At 31.5% G+C, this 22,770-nt stretch overlaps 1 protein-coding gene across 1 annotated transcript in view; it reads left to right on the forward strand.

Annotated features, from left to right (window-relative positions):
• Nucleotides 1–16,819, forward strand: part of LOC123720257 — a 31,257-nt gene extending 14,438 nt beyond the window's left edge. Inside the window, exons 4-7 of the mRNA XM_045676796.1 lie at nucleotides 6,353–6,488; nucleotides 9,113–9,246; nucleotides 15,642–15,858; nucleotides 16,070–16,819. Of these exons, the coding sequence (XP_045532752.1) occupies nucleotides 6,353–6,488; nucleotides 9,113–9,246; nucleotides 15,642–15,858; nucleotides 16,070–16,200 (618 nt within the window). The 3' untranslated portion in view covers nucleotides 16,201–16,819. The remainder of the gene's footprint in view (nucleotides 1–6,352; nucleotides 6,489–9,112; nucleotides 9,247–15,641; nucleotides 15,859–16,069) is intronic.
• Nucleotides 16,820–22,770: the final 5,951 nt, after the last annotated feature.

Genomic DNA, 22,770 nt, shown 5'->3' on the forward strand with positions numbered 1-22,770 from the left:
GGAGAGAGGTAAAACGAAGTAGGTACTTAAATAAAAGTTAAAATAAAAGTGATACAACTGGTGTCTTGTGGCGAGGACGATAATCATATAAAATGAAAGAAAAGAGACGTTTGTCCTCCGTTTTAAAATAATATTGTCGGATCGGGAGTGAAAATCATTCTAGCAATATATCTAGTTGTCACTTTGATAAATAGTTAAATAAAGTTTAACTCGTACAAAACACCCACGTCTCGTCTTGCGACAAATGAGAATGTATTATTTATTAGAATTATAAATATGTTCTTGCAAAGCAAAGGTTATCTTTGTAGCTTCAACAATCTTTTGACTTTTCCCGATATATAGAAATCGAGATAATAGTATAAAACACATTACAAACGGGATGTCAGTAAGAAATGTCTAGTAATGTATTAATAAATGTTACACAAATGCTATCGCAAACTTTTGGTGAGGTCTATGATTATAATATTCCCACCATACATTGAGACAATTGGCAAGTCATAAGTTTTGTGATATGTCAAAAGGCAACCATTGCTAAAAAAGCTAAATTACAGAAATTTGCTAAATAATTTAAAAAATGTAGGGTTAGGTATTTAAAAGAAATGCCACTACTGCTACTAGAAGATTATAGTATCAATATCAAGAATAAAAATGAGTTCAGTAATTCTAGAGGAACACACAAGCTTTCGCCTATTTGGATAGTTGATAACGCTTAAGTACCTACTGTTTTAAATAAAAAAGATAGATAGAAACAATACACGCCATAATATTGAACTGCCTTGACAAGATATTCAATAAATTATTTTTTAGTGCCATGTCATAATGTGATCAGCCGTTTATATAATTAAATGTTAACTATTTTATATATGGATGTTGACAGCGTATCGCACCTTCGCACTCTTTTGTTTCACGGGGAGGTTTCATTTATTCTCACCGCAATAAGGATAACACCTGCAGAGAGGTTTTGTTTATGGGTAAGGAACTGTCATATATACGGGCTTTAATAAAATATATTTTTGTGTAACTTAATGCATTGGTGTTAATATCTTACACCGTTTTTTCAATGAGCCCTCGTCTGCACACCATAAAGTACAGTTATAAATAAGAGGGTTACATTTTTTAAATTATGTTTGACAGGTTAGATAATATAACATTATTATAAATTTGTCATTTCATCATTTGAGACGAAGAGACACTTTCGATATTTGCAAGATATATACAATATAAATATAAATGTATTGAGGGTTTTTTTTTATTATTACAATATAATATATGCCTCATTATTGTCTAACGTTAATTACATTATAAATATGTACATAGAAATAGATAAATAAAAATAATGTATATTAATTAGATTACAATTTTTGTATGAATTTGAAAACCTCTGAAGGTTATCCATATGACGATGTTCTATGGTTTGATGCTGGTAATGATGCTGCATTAAAGGATGAATAGAATTAAGAGTATTTTACATATTAAAGCCCCCCGACCTTGTTTGGCAGGTATTTCTCAAGCAGATGTCGATGAATAACGGAACAAACAAAAGTGTCTAACGTCGAAACTCTACTATGTGGAGTCTCGGACTGGATAGACTAAATCTAGTCCAATTTAAACCCAATAAGATATCTAATAGCGCGTTTTCCGTTAAAAAAACAACCTTTGTCACTACACCTCATTTCGAAGACATTCTTCTTAAAGCCACTGCCAGCATCGGAATACTTGGCATTGGCACATCAAACGACGTTTAGTTTCGCGGTCATAAAGCGCAAATTCGGCCCCGCATGCAGTACTGTTCTCACCTCTATGCGGGAGCTCCCCAGTACCAGCTCCTCCGACTTGAATCACGTATTCAACGAAGAGCGGTTCGTAGCGTCAACGACTAATCGCTTTCCGAGCGGCTTGATCGTTTGGCGTTGCGTAGAGATGTGGGGTCACTTTGCATCTTCTACCGCATTTACCATGGAGTGTGTTCAGAGGAGTTGTTCGGATTAATATCTGCAGCTGAGTTTCATAATACGACGTCGAGGCGGAACACGAAATTCCACCTGCATCGCCTTGACGACCGTCGTTCCACAACTGAGCGCTTTTTAAGGCAATTTTTGTCGCGCACCACCACTATGTGAAACCAGCAGAAATACATGAGCTACACTGAAGTATTTCCGAATCAATTGGACTTAGGGTCCTTCGAGAAATAAGAGTACCAATTCTTAAATGGCAATGTACTCGCGAGTACTCTGGCATTGAGTGTTCTTGGGCGGCGGTGTAACTTAATGTCTGGTGAGCCTGCTGCCCTTTTGCCCCTATTCTAAAAAAATAATAATAATATTATGTTCACAACATTGTTCTTGCGTAATGTGAAACTCGAACGAGCAAACTTATAAGTAATAAGTCAAATAAACGGGATATTTTCTATGCAACATTCCGTTTATATCACATACATTTTCTTAGCGATGTGGATAGTTATTAATGACTTCAGAACCGAAATATATTTCGATAAATAATAAGTTGAAATGACTTTTGGCTAAAATATACGTATATTTATAAAATAGCAGCATTATACATCTTCATTTCCCATTTCTAATATTAGGTATTTAGTATCTAGTTATGAAATCATAGAAATTGTCCACAACGCAATATCGTTCCTAACAATATTCAACTACGCCGCAATGAGCGTTTGTGGAAGCCAAATTTAATTTTCAATAGTGCACGCTAACGTATCATTTTCACCTAATTATAAACTTCGAGAGGCTAAAATTAACCATTAAAATTTACTTTCACGGATGTAAATGTTTTATTTAAACATATAATAAAAATAATTTGGAGTTATGTACATGTCCGAGCAATGGAGCGATTCATTATATATAGGATATAAAATCAACATTCGGCATTCTAGATCACTACCGCTGCTAGTTGTGCTAACCGATAAGGAGGGGTGTCCTATGTCTTAATAACAGAGATAATGTTATTAAGACATCTAGACACACAAAAATTCCCTAATACGCAGAGAATGATTTCTCACCCCCTGAGAACTGGGATCATTAATTCAGTTGACGACTCAGATCATCAATTGTCTAAAGGAATTTAACAGTTAATATATATGGGCATTGATTTTTTTAAGTAAGACCTCATTTATGTTTCGTATTTCTTAAACGTTAATTGTGCATGTTGTTACAACTGTCGTCTTATTTTAACAAAGTGTAAATGTAAACTCTGTTACAGTAATAGAAGTAATATATTTTATAAATATTTTATTAATTTTTTGTTCACATTAAAATAATGAAACCTTTTTAATAAAGGCATTAAGACATTAAGCATAATGTTTTTTTTTAAATTTGAAAAAAAATCAATGGCGCTAAAACCCTTTTAGGTCTGGACCTCAGATTTCTGTATCTGTTTCATGATCGTTTGTGAATTGAATAGGCAAGTAGAACCTACGCAGTAGTACCTACGACCTCAGGGATGAGAGCCACACGCTGAAGCCACTAGGCCAACACTGCTATAAATTTGCTTTCTTTTAAATTAGTATATGTAGTAATATATATAATGGGAGTAAATTAATAAAATATTAATTAAGACCTGTCTTGTAAAGGCCATAATTATTTCTTCTTCTTTAAATCTTCTACTGCCTAATGAAAATTGAATATAATTATTAACAAACAAAAAGAGTTTATTGTTAACTAGCGAAGTGAGGAAAGTCACTTGTCTACCATACAGACGTGCATACGAAAAATACAATTTTGGTTTTTTTACCGATTGATTTTTACTAAATATTTTTTTTAAATCTTAGACACCTCCCAAATAAGTTCACTTTAAAAAAACTTCAGGTATATTAAAATTTTGACGTAATATGAATTACACAATAATAATATTCTTCATAATAAAGCTTCTTCGGTTTATTTATCTTGCGATCTAAAAAAAATAATATTTTAAAATCCATGATTTTGTAGAAAAAATATATTAAACAATGTTGGAATCAAATAGCACACAAAAACTTTTAAAGAAGAGAAGTTAATAATGTATTAATAATAAATACACGATATACATCCGTCAGATTTAAACTGAGGTTACAGACCGCTATTTAATCACTAAGAAACCGCAAACCATCACAGACCAGCTATTATTGGAACCAATAGATATTTCAATGAGTGCTTTCGAATAATTTGTTGATATGACCACTCCCTAACAAATAAAAAGGTCATTTAATGGAACCCGAGCTTGATGTAATCTTTTCAATTCAATACGATAAACTTGGAATTACGTGGTTCCAAACCCAATTAACGTAATAGACCAGCAGTGTTCGTCAAAACAATTAAAGTAAATAGACAAGCCATTGCTTCTATCTTAAGTGTCACACATTTCATATCATTATTATATTTGCGAGGTTACCACGATTGCTTTTAGCCGTCGTTGTTTAAAAATTGGCAACCTCGCCTAGGCGTGGTTAGGAAAGATTTTTAAAGCGATATCATGCGGTGGGTTTTTCAATTTTTTAAATAATTTGGTATGTGACATTCCTTATTTTGGACAGCTGGTTGCATTCAACGTTAAATTTTGTAATACCTAGGTAACACTGAAAATTTTTAGAAAATGAAAAAAGGGTTAGTTTAGACAGTTGCCAATACTTTTATTGTTTTTCAAAGAAATCTCCGTTCCTCTCTACACATCGTCGCATTCGATGGAACCATTGAGGAAAGCAGTGGGCCCATTCTTCCTTTGGGGTCATTAAAGCTTTGTTGTTGAGCGAAAGTCATAATAAAGCATTCAACGAAAATTTTCTGGCGTTGGTTGATTTTAACATGTAACAAGACTTTTAGATTTGCCGCCAATTCACAAAAACAAATGCAATATACTACTTTAGGTTACTAAAGAGTTCTAAAATTTAAATTCAAAAAAGTTTTCATTAGCAATGCTTCTAACTGGCCAGTTCTAAATATTTTCAGTGTTACCCACGTAACATCGAGAATTTACTTTAATTTTCTTTGGTTGTAGCAATACTGAAACGATCGGGACTCCACTATGTATGTATATATAAATATTGGGTACATGGATATTTTTGAAGGTGTATATTTTATATCTATTTCTCGAATATCTGTTTAATTGCCCATATTGCCATAAAAGTCGTTACCCCGCAGTCCCGACGTCTGCGACAGGTTAGAAAGTTAACACACTGTCAATAATATGTTTTATAAATATAATAAAGGAACGTTATACTACAAAATGGCTAAGCAAGGCAGCTAAAGTACAAATCTCAGTTCGCATATTTCCTATTTTCTTTGAAGTTCGCATACTCCAAAGCTTTGAATAGAAAGCTAATAAGATATGGGAGCCATTGTGCATTGCTCAATACATTATTGAGTTTATCGAAGATCGGAAATTCTCAAGAGTACAATATAAAGCTTCTGCTTTCGAAGATATCTTATGATTGTTTTATCTTTTGTTTCTTAATAAGTCTAGTAACAAGACTTAGTATAAAATGAATATATGGTAAATAATTGAAGTTGCAACTGGTCAATGTCAAAATGCTAATTAATGAATTCCTGGTAAAAAAACATCAAATCAATAAATCCTTAAACTACATTAATTTCCATTAAGTATCCTTTGACAATAATGATAGTGATAGTTCTGACATTAAGTTAATGTTATTTTACTGATATATCTATAATTATTGAAGCTTATATAAGGATTATTAGAGACTGGGTTTTTTATTTAGTGCAATTACGAACTATTCAGTATAGCTAATATTAATGTGAATATTTTTTAAATTAAACTTTTGTGGTGAACAGGACCATACTCAACCAAACTCGTTCCTGTATTAATTTTATTTAACGTAAATTAGACCCTAAGCCAGGGTTCTTAAAAGTTTAATTAAAGTTAATAATGTATTTGACTGTAATGAAGTCAACTAGAAAGCGTGCGTCACGTAACAGCCTTTTTACAAGGAGTTATTCTATTTAAAATACCAAGATAGGAATCTGCTATATTTAAAACTGCTTTATGGTAATTGAAGGTCTTATCTTTCGAAGGTTTCGTATAAGATTAGCCGTTTTAATAAACAAACTAAAATTAACAAGCAATATATTGTATAAAACATTCTACAAACATGTAGCAGTAGAACCTTTTGAAATACTGTGATGTACCGTTGTATTTAATGCAATTCCCTTCATGACGAATATATGGTACTGGTCAATTTCTGATGAATCCTAGTTATTTTTAATAAAAAATTACTTTAATACCCCAAATAGATTTGTTCCATGCCCTAAATAGCATTAGCGACCTAAAAAATATGCCATATTGTAATGTTTATTATTCTGTGGTTCTTTTATAAACAAAAACATGTAATTTTTCATTTTTTCAGTTAATAAAAGTGACACCGACATCGCTTACACTAGACAGAATGGATTTTAACGCTGCTGGGACCTACGCCTGTGAAATTGCGATGGAAATTCCTTTGTACTCGAAACTCTCAAAAATAAACGAAATCAATGTTATAGGTAAGTGATATAGACGATTTTCTGTATTATACATGTAGAGGATTGCATTCTCTGGCCTACTAAAAAAATATATACAGTTATTTGAGCTAAAGAAAAAATAATCCGATTTTTTTAACATAGTAATTAAGTTTGTTTCTAAATAACGGTCAGGGAATACAGGCTTTATTTATTATCTATGTTATTGGAGTCGTGTTAGCATAGCTTTCGAACCCTCGCTGAATTGACGGGATATTTTTCTACTTCTTTATTTTATTTTTTATTTTAACTCGACGTACCTACCAAACTTACTTAGATACAACCAAAACGTAGCTCCAGTAAGCAGTCAACTATTCTGTTTATAATATTAGTATAGATTACAATTATATTTTACATAACAATTATTAACAATGTATGTTTGTATTTAAGATAATATTTTAATCATTAAATTTTAATATTAAATTACTGAGGTCACTCTCACAAATTTAACTGTCAGTTTGACAGATATAAATCACTTTCAAATTGAACAATATTGACTGCAAAGCCTTTTAGTGCTAAAGTAAACTGACACTAGTGAGATCAAAGCCTTTTAGAGTAAAGTAATTAAGAGCGGGATTCGTTAACGTTCTGTTTGAATTTTTAATGCACATTGTATATACTGTATGTATAACATTATATACAGATAACATGAAAGAGCCGTAGAACTTTGCCTTGAACTGGGTAGAAAAGTGGAATCTGTAAATTCGTGACTGCGTTTGTGTGATAGAACTGCCGGCGGAGCTCGGAACTTAGCCATTGTTGGGCTATATTTTCTAGTAAAAGGGTAAATGTCGGAGTTCTAAGTATTAAAACTGAAAAAATATCGAATACACATTATCAGTCTTAGTAAAACGTGTTAATACATCTTTAAACGTTGCGTTTCCTAATTATTTTTGACCGTGTGGTATTATTATGCAATGAACTCTAAAATAAAAAAATAAAAAATTGACAATAACCACGGTCTTCTTAAAGATTATATATATATGTAGTCACTCTACAGCGATTCATTACCTAATAAAATTAGTTTAAGGACACCCAAAATCACTACTCTGTATTAATTTGACAGAGAGAAACAAATAAGATTTAGTTACTCTATGTTAGTTATAAATGTGAATTATTTACCATTCCAGATCTGTCTCAATTCTTTCCGTCATCTGTCTGTTACAAGGATTATATTCTACGGAATTATTTCTAAAGTACCGGTTGCTACCAATTTACAAACGGAATACAAATAATAATATAATATAAAATAAATAATAATAGAATAAAGATTGCGTGTTATCTTTACACTCAAGTAAATTTGACGTTCCATTACAAAACCACATTTCTATGATATGCGACGTGAACCTTTGGCCGTCTCAGTTTTGATTCCATTATAGCATAGTAAATAAACAGATGGAGCTCAAGATTTAATGTTTTTGTATTATCTCCTACCCGCGTTCGCAATCGTTATACTTTAATAATATCAAATATGATATATTTACGGAATAAATATTATTATATTTTTCTTTACAAACTTACTTTTCATTTATTAGACTACAAAGTCAACATTATTTATTCATATAGGTAACACAAGGTACACTTATGAACGTCAAAAAAGAAATACATAGTAAATGCTTTTAATTTTACTCCTAGTTCTCAAATCAAGGGCGAAGAACAGAAGAGAACTGTCAAGAAACTCTCTGCCACTCTTTTGAATCGCTTAAAATTAATTGTTTTTACATGACCCAGCATTCAAGTATTTTTTTTAAATTTATTAATTGAGTAGTCTTTATAATATTTACATTATTTCGTAAAATATTAAGTGCATTTCAATCACCTAGTTGCACTCTAAAAAATATATTTGTGCTGGAGAAATCTCCTACACTATCCTCTAACATTAGTAAGACGATATGTTTCCCATATCAATTTTCCTGATATAAGGAAACCTACACAACGCATTATCACAAAGAGAAAACATTACATCAGACAATATTATGATTCCTTTGATGTGTTTTGAAATAGGTTAGTATATGTTTTCGGTACGCGTGAATTTAAAAGAAAATATTGTACAAATTTAACGTCGACAAAAGTTGTAAGCCGTATAAAAGAATTATTGTTACATACAATTTACATTTAACTAATATACTCAAGTAATCTGTTACATCCTATCTATGAACATTTTCTCTAATAGAAATAGAGAATTTTCTGGAATGGGTACTATCTCTATTACACACACAAAAATGCAGATGTTAGGACGAAGATTGCCCGACTTGAAAATGTATATATGTTTTGTATTACCAAAAAAATACTTTAATTCTATGAATCACTGGAGCTATAACCAGATTGCAGCTGTCTGTAATCTATAATATTACCTGTGTACCTGACTTATGTCGATATTTGGGTCTAGATTATTGCGGTTAATTAGCGCGCGTATTAATATAAATTACTAGGGCACAGCGGGGATTCGAACTCATTGTCTTAGGGTTGACAGACCCACGCTTAAGCATCATGCTAACATTGCATTTCAGTTTCAACAAAAATGAAACTTGATAAGTTATTAAATACAATATTTTTAGATTTTTTGATTGAGATTTAATTAGTAAGACTAATTTTTATTGTATTTGCAGTTCGCCAAAAACACCGTCCAAAAATAAAGATTAGACAAGAGAAATTATCACCAAATGGTGACTTGGAGGCCACCTGTCACAGTTCAGCTGCCTATCCAGCACCACATCTCACATGGCTGGTGAATAATGTTAAGGTAAGTAAAAATAATCGCAAATAATAACATTTATTATTATCATGCATTGTAAAAATAATCATAAATACAGAATTTGTTATTATTTGTTGTTGGGAACGATTAAAAAATCATGTACAAAGGTACAAGAAAACTGATTGAAACTTTCCGTTTCCGCTCGAACGACGTCCCGAGGGCAACCGGCAGTAATTGATAAAATACAATATAATAATACCTCATACTTAACGGTGAAGGTCTCCTAAAGATACCTCTGTAGGTTTCATTTATAAGTATTTTCCAGGTCATTAAACTAATGCGATAATGCTATTTTTTACCCTTGTTTGAAGTAAGCAGTGCAATAATAGTGTGGTTTGGAAAAAGCTGTAGGAGGCCTTTACCCGAGATGGCTTCCCGATCAATAGGATTCTTCCGAAGGCAATTGTGACAACGAGTAATAAAAAAAACATATAACTATAATAAATGTAAATTATATATTTACGCGATTTAAGTTTGGTGGCGGATGTTGTATGTATATGTTTAAATAAAACACTTTGTTTGAAGCTGGGTAACAACAGGCTTTAATTGTTTAAAACATGAGCTTATAACGAATATAACATTAGGGGCATAACGGTGTTACTACGCTGAATGAAAAAAAACTAACTTATTGAAGAGTTCGTAAATCTAAGTGACACTTATGTTATAGGACATTATCGGAAACGAGAATGTTAAATTACAATTTATGAGTGTGGCTTCAAGTGTGTGAAATTCTTTACATTTTGTTAACGCTGTTAATTATTAACTGAAATATATATATCTATATCTAACTTAACGAATGTTAGGTTACATAACTCGCGACTTGCAAATAATGTGATAGCAATATTGGTATTAACCATTACACTATAGTAAGTATACAAAATATTTTTTTGGTTATTCGCCATAGTAAAACTCTTGGTCAATTTGACAGAAACAGCAACTGTGTTTAATAACGGCAGATTAAGCAACTGCAACAATGAAACTTCAACTTCAATATTATGTTTACAGATAAACAAATTGATTATGTAGTTATTGTAGATTTCAAATATTGCACAACTTTAAAATTGCTTTACCAAAAAGCATTATTAATAATCGTATGTGAAGCCAAATCTAAATAAAAATTTATCATGCGCACTTGGCTCTAGTAATTACGGTCTTATTAGCGATACTATTTATAATAGTCCAAACAGTCGTCAAATGTTCATAAATAAACCATTCAGTTGTTTTAAATGGATCGGTCCGAAGGCTATTTGCCAGTTTCATAGTTAATTAAACAGATGAATATCGATAATCCATTACTTTATCCCATACACCACGAATCCACAACTCGTGATTGCTAATGTTTGGAGTCATTATTTGAAGTGACAATAGACAAAACTACATAAATTACAAAAGTTGTTTATTTTTGTCCCAAATCACTTTAGTTTGTTTCGCTTTTGATTCTTTTATAATCTCAGAGCAAATCGATGGAGCTTTTCGTTTAATTTTGATCGATCCCGTGTATCACGTATCGTGATCACGTAACCTCTTAGGTCAACTGTTGTACACTTATCACAATGCGAAACGCGAATTGTCGCGTTTGTCTATTGTTTTAGATTTCTCCTAGATTAATCGTACGATATTTTTACTATCGACGATCGCACTCTACCGACCACTCCATTTATACTATTTATATATTTGTACTATTCATTAATATATGCTTACATGTTAAATAAAGTTAAGTTATTTCTCCGTAAATTAATAAGAACACAGTGAGTTTGTCACTTATATAAATATTTATTGCAATCGTGGTCATGTACTAGTCGAGCAAATCTTTATATAGAAATAATGGAAATTTTACTAAAATCTATGATAAATTAAAAAAAATAATAATACGCATTTTTCTTGCTATATGTGTGCCGTACGCTGATGAAAAATAGTACAGTTTCTAAAAAGAAAATATTTTTGTTTATATCGTTCAATAAAGAATTAGTTTAACAAAAAGGTTTTCCAATTAAAGTCTGTTCATAAAATCCTTTTAATACGCGGCAGTTGTGGTAAACCTTTTCATAAGCAAAACAGGAAGTTATAAAATTTTTACGTTCAGACCCACTGAGCATTGAGCAAACAAGGGATATTACAATTTTTTTTTGTTCAGTTCAATTATTTATTTAGAGTAGATACGTTCAAAGTACTACGTTATTCATAATATGTACATTTGCTATATAATAATAAATATGTTAATATCAGTAAGGTTTAATTACAAATTTTTTTCAATTTCTTTTTTTAAGAATTTATTGATTTTCTATCAATTCAATTTATTTTACTTATTCAGAAGGTTGTGTTATATCGTAGAATTTTGATTCTATTGTCACTATAGATCTTTTGTTGTTATTGTTCTACGTGTATTTTAGATTCTAATGATTGGGCATAAAAAATATACATTTTTTTTGGACTATAAGCTTTAGTACCTTGAATTGAATTCTAATTATCGCTTATCTTAATAACCCGATTGGTGAAAAATATATAACCTTTTTATTTAAACCTCTTTAGGTCTAAATATCAGCGGTCTACTATAATATACAAATTAATTTATCTCTTAACACAATTGTGCTTCGAAAACAATGAGAAATCGAGCGCTAAGTACTAACACAGAAATACAAGAACTTAAAGAGGAAAGAATTCACAAGCAAAATACATGCTTAAATAGTAAAGTAGCTCAGTCATTTTATACATCCCAAAATAGACTTTCAACATGAAGGTAACAAATACAATGTGCCAGAAAAAAATATATACACTATATATATTTTATAAAACACATACTCTATAAACAACATATTATAGTAATCAAATACCCACCGTGCACTTAGTCAAGGTACTTTTTAATTACTCTACAATAGTATTTTCTTACGAAAAAAACAGTTCGGTGTATAATCTCTGTTAGATTATACAGCTAAAACAAATTAAAATTTGGATCATTTTGTAAGCCGTTACGATGTAGCTCTACAAAACTACAAATAATGGCGAAACTGCTATAATCACCACATTTCATCATTTAAAATTACTACACTACTCTTTATATGGAATTTTCTATTAAAATTTCGACGTTTTATCAACATATGATATAGCATAATTTTAGGCTAAGGTATAACTAACCTAAAATTAGAAGCTATTTCAATAAAAGTAAAAATCCAGAACTGCACATTGTTTGTGCCCGATAAACATAATTAGAAATCGGATAGGTTGATAGAGATTGCTTTTCATTTTCAATAGATTTAATGTAAAATAGTGTTTTGATGTACATCATTATTATACCGATGTAGTAGTGTTAACCCAGTTGTTAAGCGTCCAAATCTCATCACGAATATCATGTTTGCGCAATTAATATGCAATAAAAGATATTATTTTGTTACTTGCACTTTGTTTACTTTTTTATGTAACGGGGGGCAATTGGTTCGGCTCTCTGATGTTAAGTGATACCGCCGCTCATGGACACTCTTAATGCCTCTGGCATTCTGGGTTTGCGAGTGCGTTGCCGGCTTTTTAAGAATTAACACGCTTAATTTTCTTGAAGGACCCTAAGTCTAATTGGTTGGAAATACTTTGGGTGGCAGTTGTTGGTGCGCGGTAAATCCGCCTTAGAAAACGCTCATTTGTGGAACGACGCAGGTCGAAGTAATACAGCTGGAATTTCGTATTCTTCCTCGACATCCGATCAGGAAACTCAGGTATACGACAATCCAATCAAATCGAAACAACTCCTCTGAACACTCTCCATAGAAAACCTGGTAAAAGACGTAGTGTCTCCACATCTCCGATCGTCGTCGACGATCCAAACCGCTCTTCGTATACGGTCAAGTATAAAGTGCTGAGAATAGGGAGCTACCGCCCGGAGGTGGGAACACTACTCTCAGTACAGTAGTGTGGGGCCGAATTTGCGCTTTATACAGCTGTGGCCCGGAGTGAAGTACCGTCTTACCTTGCTGAGCACACCAAGATTCCTGGAAGCAAATTTAGCATTTTCTTCCAAATAATCGCGAAACTGAACGCCGTTCAATTTATTCCGAGTATTTCGGTGTTGGCTGTGGCTTTAAGAAGAGTTTCTTCGAAAAGAGGAGTAGCGACAAAGGATAGCGGAAATCTCGCAAACTTGTGTCTTCTTCGTGTTAAATTGAACCAGTATGAGACTACATTATAGAGTTTGGACTTCAGTTCACAAATTTGTTCCAGTACTCATCGACAACTAGCCGAGAAAGATCTTCATGGCCAGTGTAAAAAGTATCCCCTGTGCTGGCGCCCGTTAAGATCAAGTTGCAACATGCCATTGATATGCAGAAGCAACAGGGTCGGCGATTATTACCCTTAGGTTACGTGGGACTACTTTTATCCATCCCCAAGGTGCCCCCAATAATCGCCCTCGCCGGCATGCGTTATGAGCAGAGCCTTATCCGTTTCTCGACACGATACCATGGTAACGACCGTCTCTCCACGAGACCACATCTTTAGCCCTACCCCTAATTAAAGAGATTTACACATTCTGTACTAGTACTTGTAAGTATATATCGTAAATTAAAAGGCAAGAAATATAAACTGTAAATCGTCCTACATAATCACCATAGCTTCAGGAAATCTGGATTTGAATATTTTACAATTTACTCAATACCTCTAGGTATAGTTACATTTCTCAGTAGATAATTAAATTCCGCAATATCAAACATGGTTCCAGTGGGGACACGGAGTGTTGTAATTGACTTGCCGTTCATGTGTAAACTGTTTGAGAGGAAAGCTAGGTTACTCGGTTAAATATTTAAACAACTTTATCGAATGTATTGGAATACTAAGGAAACGAATTTAATATTTTTCTTTTTTAGGCTCGTCCCAATTTACCTGTGTCAAAATCCATTTGTTTTGGTTGGTCTAGCTTGTCTTCCATACAATGATACATGCTACATAGCATTACACCCACTCTCAATAACGACAACAATTGAGTAATAAAAGACTTTTTAAGTTGCTAAAATTAGTAAAAACTACGCAGCTGTGTACGTTTTTTTGTCGCTTCAATATCATAGTTCGTAGGCATCATGTATACGAATTTTCTAAGAAATATTCGTTCGTTAAGAAGAATTCATTCATTCACAAATAGGAATTGCTTGCACGTGTAGATTGTTGTTGACCACTTATAAGTAGGAGTCATGGCTTATATATATACGTGTTTCTTCTCGATCACACGACTACTCTCTTTAACGCCATAAAGTCAATTCAGTGTCGTTACATAGAGTTGACACTGTATTTACAAAAGCGACTTTAAATTATAAACATAATTAGAGTACCTATTGGTAAAGTAATCACTTTATGGCACTAAATATCAAATGTTCCCCAACCATAATCTATAATTAGGAAGTATACGAATACTAGATTGGTGTACTGCGTCCGTAGTTGAGGAAGCTATGTATCTTCATTTACCCTGATTTTAATGGAGATGCATGGTAATAGTCTTGCTATAGTTAAACATTTATTTCAATATATTTATATCGATGTTTGTCATAGTATAACATAATTTAGGTTTGTGTTTAGAGATTATGGAATAATAATAACATACACAAACAAAACAAAGCCAAAGCGAATATTTTAACAATAAGTTTGCTAAAATATACGTAATATTGTATATTGACGTGTATTATTGTATATGTGAAGATGTATCACTTAGTCTTTTCGAAATATAAGACGATGGCTCACCATTACTTTGTATATTATTTAAACAACATGACTTGGAGTCGTACATTATTGCATTAGGAAATCGTTCCACCTGAAGCATTTGTTTTGTTTCAAATTTTAAATTTTATAGCAATTTTATGCAATATTAAACATAAATACATTTATGTTTAATATTGAATACCTTCGATGTATAATTCATCTAAGATATTTTTATAACATGAATTAAACAACGATACCTTCTGGACTGGTGAATGAATGACTGGTCTCCGTAAAATAAAATCGCATCAAATTTTGAGCCTCAGAAAAGCTGAAAGTGCCCATAATATGTTATTTCTTCGTTATATACTATTTTTGGATTTATAAGCAAAAACACGTAACAATAGAAGTAGATTGCACAGATTATAACTCTTGAAATAACAGCTGTCAAATGCAGTGGGTAAATCTTTTTGACAGCTGAAAATATTATTACAAAATATAACTTATCAAACTGTTTATTTAAAGGTAAAATTGTCGGAAATGTTCACGACTGTCATAATATCCATATTCTTTTAATATTTTCTTTAATCCATTAATTGACGAGTTTAATTATTTTATCAATTTTTCTCTTAATATTTCTCTTAGCGCTGACCTTTTATTTATTAGTTAAAACCTCACTTTGAAAGATGAAGTATAAGTTCCATGAATTATTTCAGGTCGATGAAAGGTTAACAATTCCTCATGGCACAGTCAATGTCCACCGATACCATCATGGAATGCCACTCTCCCTCACCAACTCGTCTTTGCGCTTCCCCCTTTCAAGCCTACAACTACGTCCGAACCAGACTGTCGATATCACATGCCTAAGCACCATACCTAGTTATCCAACAGTGGGGGAAGGTTATGCTGACTTACAGAATCAGACTATCACAGGTAAGATAATCCTGTGTATTGTTAATATAGTAAAACTATCGTTGGTAGTAAGTATAATGACTGGTCTTTTAGGTGTTATTTTTTATTACTGCTATACGATTTTTTAATTATTATTTGTTGTTTATAATATATCAAAGTTTCTATTTTACTCTTTGTTGAATTTAACTGAAAGATAATAGTTTGACTTATTAGATCATGTTTATCTTTGCAGTAAACCTAGTTCGATTGGAGCCGTCGCCCACTCAACTCCCTGTCAAAATATTAAGCAGCGAAGAGAATCAATCGGAACGACTTAAAATATACAATTATCTTATTTTTATTATGATATGCATAATATACTAGGCTATTGGGTGTTTAATGTATACTGAAAAAACATTTACGAATTCTGAACTCGAGTTCTGAAATAACGAAGTATTTCGTACGAAATCTAATTATTCATTTGTGATAAATTATATTATGCTGTACTTGAGTTTAATGAAGATAATTTACTTACAAAGTTGGCAAGTTAATGTCACCTCTTAAGTAGATAAATTATATAATATTAACTTTGTTAGTTATAACAACTTATTTAATTATTTTAGTCTCTATACACGTGTTCAAACAACTACGAAACAGTGGCAATTATATTGCCAGAAAATAACGGCTTAGTTTACAATATTTTAGAAATAAATTTTAATTTCATCTACGAATGTAGATAGCGCTTCTTTGAATGCTTTGTAACTTTTACAAACTTATGTACGCGAAAATATGAGACTGAATATAAATTAAAATTAGGCTTGTCCTAATTATGCCCCTTTGAATTTCCTATATCCGTTTCGCCTAACCCTTAACAATCTGAATGTATTCATAGATTTTTGTTGTTTAGGTCTTTGGTCTTCGTAAATTTAAATAGATTAGTAAATATATATATTATATTCGGTGTATTGTGTTCGGTGTTTATCCCTTTTTTACGTACGATATAACTAAAGCTTTTGGACATATTTATTATGTAATAGCGATCTATTAAACTTAATATAGTAAATTTCATATAATTGCAACAATCTATTCATGTTTTTTATATGTTACATATACATTTAAGGATATCTATCAGGTATCAGGGGTAGCAATCTCCATACTACAATTGCTTAATCGCGCGTCGAATAACTTTAAAGGCTATTCTTTATAATGTACGAGATTAATAATGATATACATTCCGATTCGGTTCATATATTTTATTTCATTTGCTCATTCTTAAGCTAATATTATTATACCGAAAACTATATATTTTAAATCTAGCAACTATTGCACCATTTAAAACGATAGGTACCAAATGCAACGGTACCAAATAAAACAAGAACTAGGAGACATTTTCTCAGTCTCTTTCAAGTAATATTCTAGCCACTTTTGATTAATTTGAATCATTAGCCGTTAGTCACGGTTTTAATGTTAACACTATCCTGTACTAACTATTATGATTTCTTTAATATTTGAAATTCGTATACTGCAGTACATTGTGTTTTATTTTATTCACTATGTAAATAAGTACCATAGCAGAGGAAATACTCTACCGTATCCGTAGTACGTTATATGCATAATAAATGTATTGGTGGGAAAATAAAGTTTGTGCAAGTTTGTGTAAGGAACAAGTTCGAAACAAAACATATCATGTTAGGGAGTGAGTATATATTTATATAAGTGTTGTGCATAGTTGGTTGTAAAGCTAAAAGCATTTGTGTACTTTTGCTTTTGACGTAGTAGATAAGTCCGAAATTGATACGCTTTTTTAGTTTCTGTACAACTAATGAATGTATTTTTATTCCCATTTTGATATTTAAAGTTTCTACAGCGATTAATAAAACGCAGTGCTTTTTTAGTTTCCATTTCAGAGCTATAAAAATCAATGAAGCTAAATGTATACGTAAACTAATGAATTCTTTAAGATTATGATTTAAAATATAAATATTGATTTACAAATATTTCCTGAAAACTTATATTTACAATTGCTTTCTTTTTTATTTTTATTTGTTTACAACAAATACAGTATAATCACAATATGTTACATAAGAAAACTGCTGTGGTTTATATTAATGTAAGCATAGTAGTCTTGTTAAGGAGCGCGACAATTGCATATAAAAGTAGTTTTTTTAATTTACTGTTTATGTTGGTTATCGTTAGGCTATCCAATATCTGATTGGGTAGACCATTTATTAGCCGTGATAGCAAATACCTCAACGTTCTAGCCACGTTGTTTGCTCTCAATGTTCAGAGCCGAATCTGAGTTACCGCTCGAGTCTGCACATCATGGCTCCACTGGCTTTTTTATGTCATCTCGGTAATTCTGATAAAATCTACTAATTGCCTCCTCGTAATTTAAACAGACTTGCGAAAGCAAATATCATTCAAATATTTTAAAGTTTTCTTGCATGATTTACTTTACCTTTACGCCAAAAATGATTTCTAGATACAACAATATACTAAAATACCAAATTCAGGTGAAATTTATATGCCCAAGCATGACTGTGTCTCAACATATCGTGAGAGAGGTTTGACAAATCATCAATTAAATAACAAATACTTCTGGTAAGAGTCTGGAGTCCGTGATTACCATCTTAGATACGTTCCGAGCGGGTTTAAATCAAATTAGTTAAGCATCCATACAAACGATGCTGATAAAATATTATTGTATAATGTATCGTTTTTAACTGTAGCCCATTTTATATAGATGCCTGCCTTTGTAAACCCCTTCTTATTTAATAGTAGAAACTAGTTTGAGGTTAAAACTGTCTCGATACTATGATTCGTAATATATTTTTGACTACAGTTATTTTACCTGTTACTGCATGACGGTTAACGTATTTCTGTTTGTCAATTCTGATTATTTATTTTTTCAATGAATGCGATAAATACTGATAATATATGAATTTATTACTTGTACGATTTATTTTCATAATTTTCTTAAAATTAATATAATCGGGATATATTCTAGATCAAAGACAGTTTTAACCAATTTCTTATGATTAATGTTTAGAGATGTTTATTGTAAAAAAGTCATCAACTATAATATTCTTTATAACGATAAAAATCATGCAGGCTATCAATGTCTTCCTTATTGCTATACACTCTTTTATACATTAAGTGTAAGGTAATTAAGTCAATGTAATGTAACAAATTTTCATCGCTTCATAGACGTATTCGATGTTAAGATGACCAGGTTATTCTAAGCAGTTGGGACAAACCAAAAACGTCTCAAAGACAGTGTGTCCAGAATAAAAAATATCAGTGCGTAATTTGTACTAATCGATGTAACAAAACTATTTTATATTACTGAAAAATTCAATAATATCAATATTTGCATCTATACTAAATGTTATTAAAAAGCGTACGAATTCTTTAACGGCACACGCGAGGGGTCGCGACATCAATTAGCTGCGGTACCCCTTAACAAACGAGAGCCACTTGCACTTTTGTCCTTTTCGATAAAAAAACTTATATTATTGTTTATATCTACATAGGATGACTAAATATTGTTATCATTACCTTGCCTGAAGTTGACCGGCTAGAACAAAGATTGATTGAAAACCAACTGGAATTAATTAACGCACATATCAACTATGTGTTAGAATATTTTCGATGACATCTGGAATTTAAATTAATATATCTACGTGTTATTATTTGGGGTATCTTAAATGTCTCAACTGCTGACAATAATCTGTGTATTTGTTGTTGTCAATTATGCATAAATCAATTGATATTGGCAAAATATGAATGTAACAAGGTTAACATTACTGTAAACTAAGAAAACTGTAAGCCATATTTTTTCATTTCGCTTGTAAAACTCCTGTAGAATACTCTTATGCCAAACAAATAATCGCGCGGTTTGCAATTAGTTTACAGGATCGAGACCAATCATATGTGACAGCGTCGATTTCATTTTCAAAAGTGTATTCTATTTTCAAAACAGTCGAACGTAGATAGATCCTCGTAACCGTTGGCATTATGTTTAAAAAAAATATATTAAGATCAATATAATTTTGTATTTATGTTTCAAAGCCTTGGGGTTCAGTCATCTAGGTTGACTGTTATTATGTTTGACTTAGTAGCTAATAGTCGTTACAACAGAGTAATTTTTTTCACAACAAATATTTAATATACATTAGATTTCAATTAAAATTATATAATTTATTAAAATTGTACCAAATTCTAAAATATGTTATTTATTTTTATTAGAATATGAAATGTTAATCAAAAAACAGAAAATATTTCAATTTATCAGTAGTCCATAAAATTATTTAAAATATGTCTTCAATGTGTCGGTAGCGAATATATAGGAAAATGTGTTTTATTGCGTATTGATGTACGCGGCTGCTGTGCTGAAATTGTATTAAAAATGTCTAATATTTACAAAATATGTGAAATTTTATCTCTTTATAAAATAAATGTATTACACGTTCAATTTACACAATACTATTGTTTTATTTTTCTCCTCTAATATCTTAGACATGTTTAAACCGCCAGTAATAATTATTATATAATGTTAGATGAAAAGTTTGACTTTAATTTTCTTGGAAAGCCCGAAATCGTTACTCAAAAGTCCAAAGCAAGGCACCTATACAAATGATTGTTTCGTTGTAGCGTTCAAATTGTGCCTCGTGATTTTGTAAGGTATTTTCAGGAAAGTCTGTTGACATATGACTCAGCTGTTCTCTCGAAATATAAGTGTTGAGGTTATAGAAGCTTCTGGCTAATTTAATATGACAGTTCCAGAAACTCTAACTATGTATTTAAAACGCAACAAAAAAGGAATAATACTCACATATATTAAATGCTTACTGCGTCAGCTGGCAAAACAACCGCTACCCGTCCAGCTAATTATTGTTTTCGTATATCTAAATATCAACGCTATCACCCAGTTGAATTTCTTCCGGCGTACAATACATTTATTTTGCATGTCTTTTTATGGACGTTGAACTTGACAAGTTGACTGACGCATAATATTAACTATGTTACTGTCAATTTTTTCCAACATTATGATAAATACATAATTTAAAGGCCGGCAACGTACTCGCGTGTCTCCTGGAAATGTGAATGTCGGACGACAGTATCACTTAACATCACCTGAGGCTCCTGCCTGGTATCTTGTCCTGCTATATAAAAACATCAAAAGCTTCCGCTGGCATAAGTCTTTTTTGTTCTACTACTGTCGTCATCTTTAATACCCACCGCGGGAGTTGAAGATGATGCAATTATTTATTCTCGTTTCCAAATCTTTTTGTTTTTTTTCTATCAGATGTGTTATTTAGTAGTAGTGATGATATTTTTGAATACTTGTTACTTTATTTTAGAACTTCAATAGTAATCAAACCAAATAATACTTAGGTATGCAATATTCATTTTGACTCTGTCACATTTTGATTTTGTTTAGTTTCACGTCACCAATTAACAAACGACAAATTACTGGAGCCTTTATCAAGGAGCCGTGCAAGTTTAATTTGAAACCAGACACGAGGACCGTAATGCTTCACTAGAAGTAAATACCAACTGAAGTGTTCCTTGTTATTTTAAACGTCTAATCCTTCGAGTAAAATGATTCACTAGTAAGTCAAATCTTTTCAATGTTCTGCCTAATTTAAATTTGCATCTGTAAGTGTATATATAAATTATCCTGTGGCTACGTTAATGAATCAAATCAATCAAAATATTATTTATTCATTTAACTTAATAAACAGTTACGAACGTCAGAAAACAATATATTTCTGAATTAACTTTCACTTTCAAATCAAGCGCGTAGAATGGACGAAATTAAATTTAAAACCACCCATTAGGATTTAATTCTTTTTATTTGCCAAATATTGCGACGGTAAAAAGATCAAAAGATAAAATTGTATTCAAAATTGGAATAGCAAAAACAGACAACGCTATGAACTATAAAGTTCGCTGTTTTTACGATAACAACAAATGAACGCGATCGCGTTCTGACAGAACGATATTTTATTTTTCCCTCAAATTGATTCTCTATATAGCGAGAATTCAACAAAATGCAGAGGTAAAACAACTCTATTTTCGCTAGCCACGTTACATCTGTTTCAATAAGAGATTTACACCCACTTTAACTATACATTAAAATTTTATTTAATTACAAAGACAACACCAAAACTTAAACGTATAATTTTCCTGTGATCTTTGTATGATATATAAATAGATATGTATTTTTTACGGGACTTTCAAAATGAGCCAAAAGGAGGAGGAGGTAGACACATAAGTGCGTCTGTTATGATCACTATCAATTCTTCCGTGTAAGATATTAAGTAATCAGCTGGTAACCCCTCGGTTTCATACGCACCTTAACTACTAGGCTTGCGTTGTAAAAAAGCTGGGTAAAACAAGCCAATGCTAATAAGTTTGTTGCAAAAAATTTATTAGTTAACAAAGCGGATAGATTAGATTTGTTTTGCTTAAAGAAATATCCAATTAAAAGTTTAATGTAAAAACTTTCAATTTTAAAAAGTAATTAGTAATTTTTAACTTTTAAATTGTTATTGGTTTCATATAAAATAACCGATCAATGAATTTTGTCTAGTTTACTTGGATATGCTATTTAAATTAATTATTTTCAGTAGTTGTAAGCTATAATTTTAAAAGTAATAAGTTTAATAAAAATCAACCTTTCCAATGTATTACCTTATTGAAATCACCTTACATTTACATATCCTAGAACCCATTTCAAAGTGTAAATTTTCAATATGACATAGGTAAGGCAAATCGATAACCTCTATAGAAACGAGCCGAGAGTGTCGAATTCATTCCCTGCACGCGGCCAATCTCGACGAACAGAACAACGTACAAACAGTCTTTGACGTGTTGTTTGTGTAGCCTGTACATTTATGACAGTTCACGCAGATGTAGCATTTATGATATTGTATTTCAGTAATTATA

Source organism: Pieris brassicae, chromosome 2, assembly GCF_905147105.1.
Source record: "Pieris brassicae chromosome 2, ilPieBrab1.1, whole genome shotgun sequence".
NCBI lineage: Eukaryota > Metazoa > Arthropoda > Insecta > Lepidoptera > Pieridae > Pieris > Pieris brassicae.